The sequence below is a fragment of the Opisthocomus hoazin genome, chromosome 4 (genome assembly GCF_030867145.1).
Source record: "Opisthocomus hoazin isolate bOpiHoa1 chromosome 4, bOpiHoa1.hap1, whole genome shotgun sequence".
NCBI classification, from domain to species: domain Eukaryota; kingdom Metazoa; phylum Chordata; class Aves; order Opisthocomiformes; family Opisthocomidae; genus Opisthocomus; species Opisthocomus hoazin.
The window spans coordinates 62,057,930-62,073,735 of NC_134417.1; the positions used below are offsets into that span (position 1 = coordinate 62,057,930).

A 15,806-nucleotide genomic window follows, 5' to 3' on the forward strand; every position below is an offset into this window, starting at 1 on the left:
TGACAATATGATGGTGAGGGCATTTCTGTATTTTGGGACCAATTTCTGTGATGGGGAAGACACCGGAAATGTTTAACATTGAGTTTTAACTTTTTTACGGCAAATTTTTGCTTTAATAAAGCTTTGGTAAATACTGTACTTCCTGAAGTCAGTAGAACTCTGATGCCATGAGTTGTTTTGAGTTTTGAATTGTAAAAAAAAAAATCAAGATAGCTGCATTTTGTTTTCTGATGTGTCAGAATAACATGAAACTCAAAAGTAAGATTGTGCTTTTCTTTGTTATTTGTAAATTTGTTACTGACTTATAACAGTTGCTTGTGTAGTTAACAAAGAAGAAGATTTCTTGGATGCAGGCAAAATTTGCAATGGAAGACATACACTTGTTGTTTACTTTTTCTATAAATTTAACCAGTGTCATTGCCTAGTGGAAAACTATCTTCAGAATTTTAGCTTTCAACAATAAAAGTATTTTGATATTTGTTAGTTTTAGAAGAATATGTTTCCTTCCATTTTTTTCTTATCCTTAAGACAAAAAAACCCTTCAATTTCTAGTCCTAGGAAGAAAAGCATCTAAACACCTCTAAACTTTAGAGTTTTTCCACATATGCATTCCAATCTAAGGAATTTTTACACAGAAAATACATGTTTTAAGTAGATTTTTTTTCTGAAATTAAAAATCAGAATTAGCTGCGAGAATCAAACTGATGCAATCAGCTGGTTTCCTGGAAACTGTAAAAAGATTGCACCTATATAGGGTTTAATTTATTGTTGTCACAGTCTCTAGGAAATAAATCTATGTGAAAGGCAGAAAACAAAGTCCCATTTCTTTTTCCATGCATCTTTAAATACATCGGTAGCATCTGGACATCAGTTTGATCTCTAAAATTGAAACTGGATTCAGCAGAGACGGCAAATTGAGACTTTCAAAATGACAATAAAAGCAGCTGTTGGGTCTCCAGCTTAAAGGTGGCAAAGTGATGCCTCTAAACACGTGAAGGCTGATGGAAGAACAGACCAGACAGCTGCTTAACAAGAAGTTAGATTCAGGTAAGAGGAGTGTGAATTATTTAGAGATAAATATTGAAACTGTTCTTGCTGTGTGTGAGGAACACCAGCAAAGTGAATCAGATTTACGTTAGAATGATGTGTGTGCTGTGGTCTTTGTCACCAGCCTAATTAAAAGATCCTTCTAAACCCACAGTGGCACTTTCCAGAGAAGTTGTATGTATGCGGGATTCTGCCTTTATGTGCAGTGTGACTGCGCAGATGCACTGCAGAGCACAACTGCCTGGCAGATCCCACCATCAGCGCAGCACAGTGTGTCAATTCACAGCACAGCTGATGTGCTCCTGTACCATGAACATGAGACCTTTACTTAAAAACACTCAAAGATATTTAGATTCATAAGGCTAATGAATGAAGTTTGTTTGCATGTGTGGGTGGGAAGCATCATTTCGTACTTTGTCTGCCTTACCTCTTCAAACTTAGATGCTGCCATGGCTTAGGTACATGTTTGCCTTTTAGTGCCGTCAGTGCTTGCATGGAGTGAAGTCAGGTGATTACATGCGGTTTCTAGAAGAGAGGGACTACCTCTTTATTTTTGCTTCACTTTACTAATCACTTCCAGCCATGCTTACTGTCTCTGAAGGGAGCAGCCCTGATGCCCCACTCCCTGTCACCCTGCACATGGCTGCCGATCGCTTCCCCCATCATACAAGCCACCGGGGGTTTGTACAAATCCAGAAACACAACCCTCTGCCACACCATCATTCTTCTCCATTCACACTCTCCCCTGGCATTTTCTTCTCCTTCAAGTCCAGATGCCATCGCACCCTGAGTGCTTTGTTCCTCAGGTGCACATCAGTTCTTTCCTTTAGCTGATCCAATTTACTGATCCACTATACTGCCACAAAAAGGCATGTTTTTGACTTTCCGTAGGTGTAAGATCCAGACATACTGGATATCTTAAACTACAAGCAATATTATAGCTACCCTTTATTACTATCTCTGAATCATCTAGCTAAAACTGTATATATATTAACTTGTAACACTCTTGTAGGAAATAAATTAGAGATTTTTTACTTTATCTTTGGTATCCATTGCATTATAATGTCTGTTGTATGAAATGAACAGAAAACAAAATTTCAAGTAACAATTACTAACTTGAAGACACAACATATCTATGATAAATTTAATTTTTACTGGAGAAGCATTAATAATTAATACTTAATAATAATAAATACTTGATAATTAATAAATTAATACTATTTTAAGAGATAAATGATCATATAATGTGTATAAATGTATTATTAAAAATTTTGAGTTCTTATCTATGCTTTAGTACTTCGTCTGCACAATCCTGCAGGATGCTATCCATTGGGGTGATTCATGTTAGCAAGATGATTTATGGTTTTTGCTTAATCCTGCTGTCCACGGACAAATATGGTTGATCAGCTAGATACCAGTATAAGTTGTTAATATATATGTTGTTAATCAGCTTATTAGTGCTATTGAAATTTGATCCTGTTACGCTTCCTATTCTTAACTCAAATTCCCACTGAAAGAAATATGCCTATTTAAAAAGAATAATTATTTTTAAAATACTGACATATTTAAATTTATCATGATCTATTTTAAGATTTGTTAACAGTACTGTTCATGAAAAACTATCCTTTGTCCCTAGCATTGCATTGATTCTCTCCATTAACTGCTTAACCAAGTCATTTATTTTCCTGCAGCTGTAAAGAAATTAAGACATTTTGGACTTAGTAAGTAAATAGTTAAAGTGCATATTTTGTATCTATGGAGTTATAAGATACAAGTTTTTAATATTATAACTCTTAAAGTCTCCTTGGAATATTAGTATTAATGATTTCTTTGTTCTTAAATTATATCCCCTAGCCTCTTTTCTTGGAGGCTTTCCTTCATGGCTCCCTCAGCAGTACTGAGGCCACGCATAGCAAGTATGTAGCTTATGCTTATTTATAAAGGATTTGACCTATCCCTTCTGCTCGCCCCTTACAGTTTCTCCCCTATGAACTCAAGATTTCACTCAGTCAAACCCTGTAAAATTCTGATTGCTTGTGGGAAGTACTTTTTATGAGAGAATGTAGTATCATTTTCCTTGGGTTTTGGTCATTGTCCTCACAATTGCTATGGTTGAGTTGGTTGCACAGATGTTGTATTTTGAGCTGAAAATTTTTCATGACAGTTGTGTAAGGCTGCCTTAATCACAGCAGGCTTGCTCAGCTGTCCCTTGGCTGTGACCTGTGACATCTTCACTCCCCTACTTCTAAAACCATTTCCTAATAGAACCCAGCAGATCTCATCTATGATAAATTGTCATTCTAGGTTGCAGCTGGAGATCTCATTAGATATGCAGGGTGTTCTAGGGCTCATTCATTAATCCAAAATAGTGGCCACAGGCAAATCCCTGCATGCACGTTTGAAGTGTTAAAGTTCAGTTGTGCTGAAAACTAGCCTAGTAAAATAGGCCATAAGAAGGATCCGTGTTTGTAGTCAGTCATCTCTACCTGCATACTAGTGGGTGACTGTACTGCAGAGGGTATATCACTAGATAATATATGGCAACACACTTACAAAGAAGTACACAGAGTATGGCATGTTTATGGACTCAAAATCTTATGTGCATGTTGCTCAGCTTTCTTGATTTTACGTTTGCATAAGTTCAAAGCAGCCATCCTGTTCAGAGCTCAAAACCAAACAAGATCACCTCGCATGTTGTCTGTATCCTGCCTCTTTTCCATGTTTGAAGTGATTTTGTATTGATCTTGTGGGCTGAAGAAAAGTCAAATCCATCCTGACATGCAAAGAGAGTGAATAGCTCAGGGGCAGAGGAGTGTTCTTGTTTTTTTGTCAAGAGTTTTATTGGTCCGTAGAGGATGGCCATGAATAGAAGGTGGTATTTTTTGACCATACTCTAACTGCCACAAGCATCACTTGGGGTCATCAAAACTGGCCTAATTCCAAAACAGAGTTTCCCATGAGGATATTGTTAAGGTAGGGCAAAGGTGAGTCATCAACTGCATACTCCTTGGGTCATGAGGTTCGCAGTTTATATGTAAGCTCCTAAAATCCGTAGGACACCAAAGGCGTGAAATTCTAGAGTTTAAGAAAACTTATTAATTAAACTCTCTAAAGAGTCGCATTGTTTCACAGACTTTATTACCTCGTGTCATTATCTAGTCTAGCACTGCAGGTCGAGAGAATTCTGACACAGGCTACTGTAAATACACTCTGCTGAGGCCTCAGCGTGTTGCAGTATTAAGCCCTATCTGAAAAGCTGCTTGAGAGTGGAACGTTTTTCCTGAGATCTATTTATATACCATTTTTGTCTACCCTGATTTGATATAACAGATTATGGTGAGAATACTTAAGCTATCTCAAAACTAGTTAAATAATGTAAAACAAAATGCAGACGTACTCAATATAGTAATGAAATCAGAGCACCTTTTCAAGTTTTTTTATTTTTTTAATAATAAAAATAAGTATAGAAAGAATAATTTATTTTTATCCTTAAACTGGATTAAAATGAAAGATTCTAAGCAATTTTGATAAAAAGAGACTGCTCAAAAATCTTCAAACCATTAAAAAATGCCAATGCTCACAGCAAATCCACTCTCAGATTTTCTTTAAACAGATCTTTGTCCTTGGTTAGGCTCAGGAAACCATGAGGTCTGAGACTGATTTGATCAGTTCACTTGATTTGTCTATTGGAAGAGAAGAGATTTGAAATAAATGTGAACAGAAAGTTGTGACCATGCTATTTATTTTGGGCTTTTGAGAATTCTCTGAGAAATGTGCTTGCTATGTACTTCCCATTTTGTGCATGTTTATCTGTTGAGCTAAGTCAAGCAGAATATGGATAGACTTAAAATATGCTAGAAGAGTCATAGAAAAGACTGTGGTGGCTGGCGTAGAATATATTGGTTTTGCCCTTGATTCTTTTCACTTTTTAAGTGTCCTTCCAATATTCAGACTGATTATGCGTGAGCATTCTGCTCTTCTGTGCTGCATTAAAACAGGGGGAGAGTAAGTAGTCCAGAATAAATATCTTCATTAAAATATGCAAAGGCAGAATCAAATCTGCATAAATGAACATCTGCATATACAGTACGCTAACGTAATATTTAGTCAGATGATCACACAGGGATTATAGCTGTTGCCTTCAAGAGAAACTCTCCACAACTACCTCTCACTGTATTTTGCTGCGTAATAAACTCTTTCAGCTCAATTTCTTGCATTAATGCTTATTTTATTGTGCTGAAATAATGAGACTGGCCTTAACTGATGTAATACATGAATAAACAGTAAGTCATTTCAGTTGTTCAGTTACACAAAGGCTATCGAGACTGTACATGGCTCAAAATAGAAGAAGCATTTTTAAATTTCTGTGATTCTGATTGAACAAAACACTTGAACACACAAATAATCACATCTCCATATGTAGCAGGTCCCAAATTAACGAGACCCTTGAGATACAACTGCTCGTCTGGCTTTCCTTGAAATGCGAGAATGCTGGAATATAGTGAAGGCTTCCAACCTCTAAAGCTCTGTCTTACCACAACAGTGGATACATGTATAAATTGGAACAAGAAAACTCTCTGAATACAGATACCCCAAAACGTCAAAATGTGTCAAGCTGGAAAAAGATGTGAAAACCCATGTGTTTCCTGCCCACTGTGTTCTTCCGGAGAGGGGTGTAACTCCAAGAAGTTTCTAGTGATATCCTGGTTTGAATAATCCCCACGCAAGTTTTTTTCTTCTGTGCTCCCTGGAAAGTCTGCTTCTTTCCATCAGCTTTGGCTATGCTCACTCTGTCTGTCATTCTGTTGCCAGGCCAGCCCAGTATGTTTAAAGAAAATGTGCTGTGTACTGTCACTAGAAATGGTAAACAAACCAGCCAAAAACCCATACCACGTGTCAATTAAAATACTTGCAGGTCTGCAGAATCAGGATGAAGAAAATTTGTGTTGGGAACCATAGTATATTTTTAAATTCAAACCGTTCCTGCACTATGCCTCTGGAATAATTATGAGGAAATGAAGCAGCAATCAATCACTATGAATATTAGTAGCTGAAGGAAGTACCATGTTCTGTGCCTGCTTTAATATAGTTTTGGCTGGGGTAGAAGATAGAGTTAATTTTCCTCTGAGTAGCTGCTGTGTTTTGGGTTTAGTACAAGAAGAATGTTGGTAACACTGATCTTTGGAGTTGTTTCTATGAAATCAAGGACTTTTTCCAGTTTCTCATATTCAGCTAATGAGTAAGTGTGCAGGAGCTGGGAGGGAGCATAGCCAGACAGATAGCCAAGCTGGCCAATGGAAATATTCCGTACCAGAGACATCATACTCAGTTTATGAATGGGGGTTGACTGGAGGGCAGGGAGCTATCTGCTCTTCTTGTTTCCATGAGTTCGAAACCTCACTTGTGTGGGAGTTTGATCTTTTTCAGGAATTTAGCGAAATTCATGATTTCTGTGTTCCATGATTGCTGCTCAGGGATTGAATGTGGATTGGTCATCAAGTGGTGAGAAAATTGTGTTGCATATAATTTGTTTTGCATATTCATTATCATTCTTATTATCATTAGTATTCTTAGTATTTTTCCTTTGTTGTATTATTAAACTGTCTTTATCTCCAGCCATGAGTTTCCCCTTTTGTCCATTTCTCCTCCACATCAAGCTGGGGGGAGGGAAGGGGAAGGGGAAGCAAATGGCTGTCTAGTGCTTAGTTGCCAGCTGCTGGGTTAAACTGCAACATAAACATATGAAGAGTAGGTATAGATTATACATTTTTGTAGTTTCCTCTAAGGCTCCTGATAGATGTGAACTGGAATTTAGCAGTTCTTCACGTGGCCTCATGCTCCTGAACCTGAAATGCTTGAAGAGCTGAATCAAAACTCAGACTCTAATCCACCAAGATGACATTTAAAATGTAAATAGACATAAATGCAGAACAATTTTTAAACTTCTGTAAGGTGTATGATAGGCACAGTTTACTCTGTCTTAAATGTCAAAATGTATGGTATCAAATTACAGTGGAGAGAGCCAGTATGGAAAGTAAAGATAGATGTTGAGTGGATTTCTCTTACATCCAGTCATAATATTGTAAAGCTTGTCACTTCTGTACTGTTTGTTAACATTTTTACTGGATTATTAGAATATTTACAGCATCAGAGTATACCCCACAACTAGTAATAAATTTGCTTTGCTAACAGTAAGTTAGATCTGCTGTCATGCAAAACCTATTCTCACATTAGTTTCAATTTTAAAATAAGCTTTATTTTATATGTGAAAAATGCTTGTATAGTTTTGAAATAAATTAATGCAAATTGGGACCTTAGAGATGTTAATTTTTTTTCTTGCACCTGTGAAATGCCTTCCTGAATTTAATTTTATAGCCTTTGAACCATGACCCATGTTAGTTGAAGGAGAGATTTAGACATGGATGGTGCAGTTGTAGATTAATGTATCATGCAATCTGTGTGACTGCAGGTTAGTCATGCACATTAGTTTTCCTTAAAGTTTTCATCTTTTGATACAGGAAATATGGTTTAACTTTAGATTTTGTTTGTATCTAGTAGCACTTAATCCTCTAGATGAAGTTTTGGGGATTTTTTTTCTTTCCCTTTTTATATGGTTTGCTATGTAATTTGTGTTGTAAAAGGCAAAACTTCTTCTGTTACACCTAACAGTTTCTCCTCTGGGTAAGCAGCATTGTAAATTATTAAATACAACTACAGACAGTGTCATGATAACTTTTAATGTGATGTTGAAGTGAGAGCATTGATCTTATGTAATTTGAGTCAGAAAAATTTGAACAGGTAAACTATTTGTAACTTCTTACAGCTGAATAGGAACATAAGTAATATTAGTAACAGAAAAAAAGCCATCTGGTCCAGCTTGCCTGAGTTTGTTTGATTGGTTCATTATAATCTCAACCACCTGCTTTTCCACTGAGCTCTACTTCACCAGTCCTATCCTATTCCAGGAACAAATGTAGCTGTCTCTTGTACACCTTTATAAATCTTTCCTTATAATGTTGATTATTCAGGCCTTATGTGGTCTTATGGCACAGGAGATCCCAAAGTCTCAGAAGAGATTGGAGCTGGTAGGTTCTGGATGCTCAACAAATGCACAGAAAGAAATGCGCCTGATCTAAGGGTTTGTAATAGAGTTTCAGAGAAAATATGTGAATGATTAGAAGAGTGGTGTGATAGAATTAGGTGAACATTGATGTGGTGATGTGATTGCCTTGACCAAATACAAAATGCAGAGGTTTACTTTTCTTTCAGATTTAAGAACGGACACCTGTATTTATAGTCTGTACCTACATTCTGCTAAGACATTATTATTATTTTCTCCAATTTTTATCAAGTTAGTGTTATCTTTCTTGTAATTTTGGGGGTGAATAACCTGGACAAGCTCAAGAAGTGGGCCCATGTGAACCTCCTGAGGTTCAACAAGGCCAAGTGCAAGGTCCTGCGCAAGGGATGAAAGGATTGAGAACAGCCCCACTTGGGGGTACTGGTGGATGAAAAGCTGGACATGAGCTGACAATGTGCACTTGCATCCCAGAAAGCCAACCGTGTCCTGGTCTGCATCAAAAGCAACATGGCCAGCAGGCCAAGGGAGATGATCCTGCCACTCAACGCTGCTCTGGTAAGACTCCACCTGGAGTCCTACATCCAGCTCTGGAGCCCTCAGCACACGAAAGACATGGACCTGTTGGAGTGTCTCCAGAGGAGGCCACAAAAATGATCAGAGAACTGGAGGAGAGGAGGCTCTGGGGAGACCTTATTGTGGCCTTTCAGTATTTTAAGGGGGCTCATATGAAAGATGGGGACAGGCTTTTTTAATAGGGCCTGTAGCAATAGAACAAGAGCTAATGGTTTTAAACTGAGGAAGGGTAGATTTAGATGAGATATAAGGAAGAAATTCTTTCCTATGAGGGTGGTGAAGCACTGGCACAGGTTCCCCAAAGAGGCAGTGGAGGCCCCATCCCTGGAAACGTTCAAGCTCAGGTTGGATGGGGCTCTGAGCAGCCTGGTCTGGTGGAAGATATCTCTGCTTATTGCAGTGGTGTTGGACTAGATGGCCTTTAAAGGTCCCTTTCAACTCAAACTATTCTATGAATAAGGAGAGTATTTAGTACTCTTAATCTGCAGTTCTTTTCGCTAGTAGCAGAGGGAGGTAAACAATAGCCCTGACTAGTAATATTTTCATTCTATAAACTGAGGAACAGAGAAATCTACTGTTCTGCCCATATCTCTCAATTCCCATTTACTTTATCAGATATGCTGCTTCTCTGTGGCGGTGGTTAAATAGTTGGGAATGTTATTTAAATAGGATAAAAATTATATAGACAATCACTTAAACAATGGTTTGATCAGTTTCTGCAAAATAATGTCAACCTTCGTATCCTTCAAGTTCTATATAAACACATATGCATACGGTCCTGATGTGTTTCAGCAGCTAAATCTAAATTAGGTTCACTTATGTTCATACCATTTTTTCTTTTCTTTTTTCTTCTTTTATTTTTTTTTCTCCTTTTCCCCTACTTCCTGGTCCCTGGATGTGAAATAAAGAAGGTTACTGTGCTATTGCCACTGTCCTAGGTTTTGTGATACTGGCACCAGGTGCTGTAAATTATACTACTTTGATTATCTGGGTCTTGATGTCCTAGTGTAAGCTCCTAGCAATTCCTCTGGGTTTTTTGCAAAGGATATTCTTAGCCTGGACTGGCACAGTTGTGCTGTGCTTCCCTCTGGCCATTTTTCAGCTGCCACTGAGTGTCTCTTAGCTGAGCAGCTGAAAAAAAAAGACTTCATCCATTGCTGCGGCCTTCTACCAAAGAATGTAACTTAGCACTGGGATGAACAGGGGGCAGTTATTTAACGTGCAAGTTTAGAAAGCTCCCATGCTGGGCATAGAGATAATGGGCACTGGCGTGCATATAAAATATCCTATGAAATTATACATAAGTGCTTACTGTTTGATATGTCTTAACACACTGTAAAACTTTGTACTCACAAGTATGTTTTCCATAAAAAAATCAACACTTTGCAGATAAAGATTCTCTGTTTCCCTCTCCTCCCCTGCTAACTGTGGGAGGAGACCGGCTGTGGAGTAACTAGATTTTTTTGGTAGACTAGAGTTTCATTTGGCACAAACTGCCTAAAGAGGCCAACTGCATACTCTCATTTTGGGTCACTTCTTTTGTCTAGCAATGGATTTTAACCAGAGATCTCAAAGCAGCAAAACCTTCTATTTTTATACTGAAAATATAAACTACCCTACCCTTGCCAGATAGTAATGACACTTTATAAAATAGAGGAGCCTATTTTTCTTAGGCAGACCTGTTTCCTATATGCAGTTTTAGTGGCTGAGGTAAGTCTGCAGTCTAGTATCTTGCACTTCATAGCTTTAATGCTTATTTTTGTGTGTTTGGAAAGTACAAAGTGCAACAGATGTCTCTTGCATTGAGCTTTTAGTCTTAGCTTATTTTATATCTTAGAGCAAACCAATAAAGGGTAAAAATTAATTAATTTACAGTGGGATGTATTAATCAGTTAAAAAAAATCATTCCTTTCCATACTTGGTATTTTCTGTCTCTGAAATCCTTTCCTTTCTGTTAGCTCTGCTAGTAATTATCTAGCCACTAGCTGTAGCCCTTTAAAGTTAGAAAATGCAACATCAGTCAGGACACATGTGGCTGCAAAAACCAGTGAGCATGTGGGAGGAGTGCCTTTACAGGTCAAGCGCTATAGCTGTTCTTTGACAAATCAGTCTGGATTAGCATCATAGGAGCCTGTTGGTATTCCTGCTCCCCCGCACCTCCGGCTTTGTCTGTTAGCTGCTATTGTTGCCAACCCTCATTTTACACTCCCAGACCAGTAATCTGTTTCAGTGTTTGCTGGCAGTGCTGGAGCAGCTTTGGCCCCACAAACATCACTACCAAAACTTACGGCAAACATTGAAATGAACTCTGTACCTGAAACTCTGCTGCGTGTGGCTTTACGAGTCTTCAGCTAGTAATCATTTATTAATATGTTGGGGAAAAAGGAAATGGAATATAAAATAGCTCATAGAATCATAGAATGGTAAGGGTTGGAAGGGACCTTAAAGATCTCCTCCTGATGGTCAAAGTTCTAGAGATAGCATCAGTAGCAATGGACACTCAAGCAAAAGGCTTTTTTAAAGGCTGTTTCATGCCCTTTTGCTAAATGTGTTTGATCATACTGTGGGTACCTGTAACCCTATGGATGGCTCCAATGTAAAGATCTAATTGTGTAGGCCTAATTTAGGCAGGTGTCTTTGTTCCCTGCTGAAGGGACAAGGCAGGGAGCAGTGGGAGAGAAAACCTTGAGGATGGCATTCTGGTGCTGGAGGCATCCTCTAGACTGTCCTAGCTGACACACTTAGGGGTGGGCTCTACCAGATGGATCCCAGCTTGGTAGGGTATGGAGGCAAGCTTATATGCCCCCTTTCTTTTTCACCTTTAAATTGAGTCTACATCCTTTGACAGCTGTCTATGACCTGCTTTTTTTATCTAATCTGTCTGTCTATGTGGCTTCCATGTCCTTCTTGTTAGAATGATAAACGGAAAAGGCTATGAAAGTTTCAGCATGCTTAATAGTGTCCAGAACCAATGTATTGTATGAAAAATACAATTTAATTACTTGATGAACACAGAGGACCTATGACTAGCTATGTGCTTTTAGGAATGAGACTATAAGTACTGACAACACTGGTCCCGATGTAATCTGTAGAAGTGGAGGTTTCGTATTTATCACATACGCTGTACATAAGCAGTATGACTACCAAATATAATGGATCTATCACTGTTAAATTAAGAACATGGTATCAGGTGCTGACTGCATTGGTTCTTTATATTTCTCAGAGAAGTTATCTGACACTTGTAAAATAAATGTGTAAATAAATATGGGTGGCCAATCCCACTAAAAACCTGAATTTGACTTCAAAGTGTTAACTGTCCTGTATTTTGAATGGTATACTATATCATAAACTTGTTTCAAAATCTGTTAAAGTTAATGGATAATTTTCAACTGAATTCAGTAAGTTTAGGATCAGGTCCATAGAAAGTATAAAACTCCTGTGCGTTGCCCGAAGTGTCTGTCTGACTTTTTCTATGATTTGTAAATCTATGAAGGAGTGGGGCGAAAGTTGAATGTAAATGTTTTTTTCTAGAATATTTTAAAAGTTTATTTGGGGGGGGGGGGGGGCAAGGCGCATGTGTGTGTGTCTTGATGTCCCCCAGGCTTTCCTGATATCTCAGTAAATTTCAGTAGACTCCTTTGAAATCTAGTCTGCATTTCCACACATCTATCATTCTGGAACTTGGCTTAATAAATCATCTAATACCCTCTGCAAGAGAAAATTATGTAGAGCTAATTCCTCTTTTACACCAGAGTAACTCCATTCACCTGTTATTCTTACTGCATCTGGCTTGGAAAAATGAAGAACCAAATAAATGAATGCAGGAATTCATCCTACAAGGTAGAAGTTATGTGAAGGAGCCATGGATATTTCCTTTGAAAGAGAGTGTTTATATCTTTGAGTTGGAGGACTTTAATTCATTCCAGTTCATCCTTTTTTTTTTCTTTTTCTTTTCTTTTTTTTTTTTTTTGTGTGTGTGTGTGTACGTCCATAGCATTCTTTGATTGTATTGTTCTGAGGGGCAAAAAGTAAGATTAATGTGACTAAGTTAGTTACTGTTTTCTTCCTAATATCCTGCAGCTTTATGTCACTTTAACATATGCACTTTCAGAGTTTTGAACATTGTGGGAAAAGGTTTCACTGGCATCCATTCTTGCCATTAAAGTGCTTCCCATCTGAATATTGCCTGCCAAAGTATGTGGTATCCTGCAGAGCAAGAGGATGAGGACATAGATTGCAATGAAGCTGAACAGTTTGCACTTCCGAACGGTGACACCAGACATCAATCTTTTGTAGAGACAGCCCAGAATACAGGAGAATAAGAACTCTCACCCCTACTCCTCCACCAAAAAAACCAAAAGAAGAATTATCTTCTTTTTTTTTCTACTTCATTCCAGCAATTTCCTTCTAAGATCCTTCAAGGTGAATGTGTTCTCGAATTGCATAAACTGACATTTCAGTGGCTGAGACGCTTTGGGAGAAGGAAAAAATTAAAGAATTGAAGTAAAAAAAAAAAGTAGGTTATCTGAAGCAACTTTTTTTTTTAAAAAAAAAGACTGTTTAATTTAATCTCAGTCCTCTTTATCATCCAGGTAAGGAGTAGAGTGTGAATTTGGTCACAGTTAATGTGTTTCACACATTTATACCACAGTTTGACAATCAGTATTCAGTAACACCAAGTTATATTATACAGGTTGGCAAATGCTCAGAACTAGGAATTGCCAGTGCTGTAATCAGCCATATTTGGAGAAGCTTGAGTCAAATCTGCAGCTTGTATAAAGTGGCACAGATCACTTTGCACCAGCTGCTGAGGATCTTCTTCTTTACACAGAAATTTGCTGCACGTTTTTATTTTAACATATCAGTCTAATTTCACCAACAGGATGATTTATAGTTGTGCAATTAATGAGCCATATGCTCCTCTTTGTAGTGAAAAAGGTGCAGAAATAGCTAAGTGCTGCAAAAAATTGCTACATCAATGAGCTGCAGAAGTTAACATATACTGTGTCACTCAATCAAGAGGCTGTGAGGGTGTAAGGTGGATAAACCTTGCTATAAGCAGTAGGAACCCTCACTGAAGAATGGATAATTGAAAAGCTTGAGGTCAATATTGGTGGGAAATGCTTGACATGGCTTGGGACTGGGTTCACAAACAGGATTTTATGCTATGATTTAGTCATCCTTGAAACTGCTGTGGCACCAATTTAGTCTTTGGTAAAAATCAGAGCTGTTTTCAGCATCTTACACCTAGAATCTGTTATGAAAGCCAGAACAACTGGAAAACAGGATACCCAAATCAAGCCGCATACACCCACGGAAGAGACAAGGGGCAGTGTAACAGCTGCCACGTCATGGTTCCTCACGATCCAAAGGCTCAGATCTTTGCTATGGAGATCATCCAGAGCTCAGGGAAACAAAACTTTAACCAGCTGCAGAGCTTCTCCAAGCAACTAGAGAACTTCAACAATTGGCTTCATGAAGGTGTGAGAAACAAGGTGGCTGGGCAAGCTGGTATAGCAGAATTTGTGTGAGACCTGCTGCATACTGAAAGACTTGCCAAATATTCCACTTTTTTCAGAGGTTACATCTATAAATGTTCCTGAAACTTCATTCCTTCTGTGTGTTTGTTCATCTTTTGAATTTTTCCTATTTGTCTTTGTGGGAGTGTCCAAATTCAACATTTGCATGCTAAAATTGGTTTGGATCATTTATCTTCTCAATATCTTTCCTCACAAAGGCATGCACATTCATTTTCTATTAAAACTATGAGCAAAGTGAGAGGTTCAGTCACTGTGAATTAATTTCTGAATCCTTACCTAATAACCTTTATTGCTTTGTGGTTTTCCATGGCATGTGTGGAAAGAGAGTCTTCAGTTCCTGGAAACTATATGAGAAGCTCACAGGCCATGGGTTAGGACTCTCCTAATGTAATTAACAGAGACTCTGACTTTTGTTTACATTGATATAACTATGCTGCAGGAAGTTTGGTCCATGTAGCTTAGCTTCTAGGGGAACTACTGCTACTGGAACAGACTGAGTCTTTGGGAACACTATGACATTTTCTAGCTTTTCCATTGATGTCCTATGCTTACGAGGATGCCAGGAAATAACATAGGGCATGTATGTGTTGAGAGGACCATTATTTTTGACCTGGCAAAGCTCTGCTTTCCTAAGCATGTGATATCTTAAGTATTTTACAGATTCAGAAGTGTATTTGAGTATATTTCACAGTCCCCTGGATTCTTACTAAGAGGGGATATGGTCTGGCCCGTTGTTTGTTCTGGGTAGCATATGTAATACTTTGGCGTGTCTTGATTCTTCCCACGTTTCCCTAGACCATTCTGCATCTTAAGTTTTGCAGATCTTATTGTGGATTTTTCGTGTGGGAGCAGTTTTGTGTTTTCAACTGGTATGGCAGCAGATCAAGCAGGAGGTTTTGGCTTGTGCACAGATTCTGGAGGCAGGTTTTGTAGAAGGTTGCTCCAATTTTTGGCTTGTAAGCCATGGGAGCATATACCATGTATTACTTGATTGTAAGTTAGCCCACTCACTAAATAGTTTGCTGACCGCATACAGTAACTTAAGGAGAGGGTTGAAAAACAGAAATAATACTGAACAAAGCACAGAAAAAGCACATCTCACATCATGGAAGGATCAGATGTTGAGTGCCTAGCGAAATTTCCTAATTAAGCTACTGGATTGCAACTCTGTAGGTTACAGAGTGTCTCATGGCAGGATTATTTTCTGTTTGAGACTAGACGTGTGTCATGCTGCGTGATTGCCTATCCCAGAGTTACCTGGGTACCACAATATATTTAATGACCAAAGAGGACCAGATGGTGCTGAGGCTGAAGAGTTTTTCCACTTCTCCTCCTGACAAACAAACTCTGGGAGCAAAGGCTAGTGTATTCTGTTTTTCCTGTTATTCTAAATAGCGGTGGAACTCCTACCTCCTACATGCTGAGAACTGATCTGTGTCAGGTGCATGAACAGATAAAAATGTGCAGAAGAAGAAAGTTAAGAAAATTGTTTGAAGCTATATTGTGAATCAAGTCTAATTCACCACTTCAACTCAGAACTCTTTCCAGCTAGTCCTTTGATTTGC

The 15,806-nt window shown here is 38.2% G+C and overlaps 1 protein-coding gene across 1 annotated transcript in view; it reads left to right on the forward strand.

Annotated features, from left to right (window-relative positions):
* The first annotated feature begins 1,001 nt into the window (after nt 1–1,001).
* The window catches only part of AGMO (alkylglycerol monooxygenase), a 140,593-nt gene continuing 125,788 nt past the window's right edge, over nt 1,002–15,806 (forward strand). The window contains exon 1 of the mRNA XM_075419229.1: nt 1,002–1,047. Coding sequence (XP_075275344.1) covers nt 1,002–1,047 — 46 coding nt within the window. The remainder of the gene's footprint in view (nt 1,048–15,806) is intronic.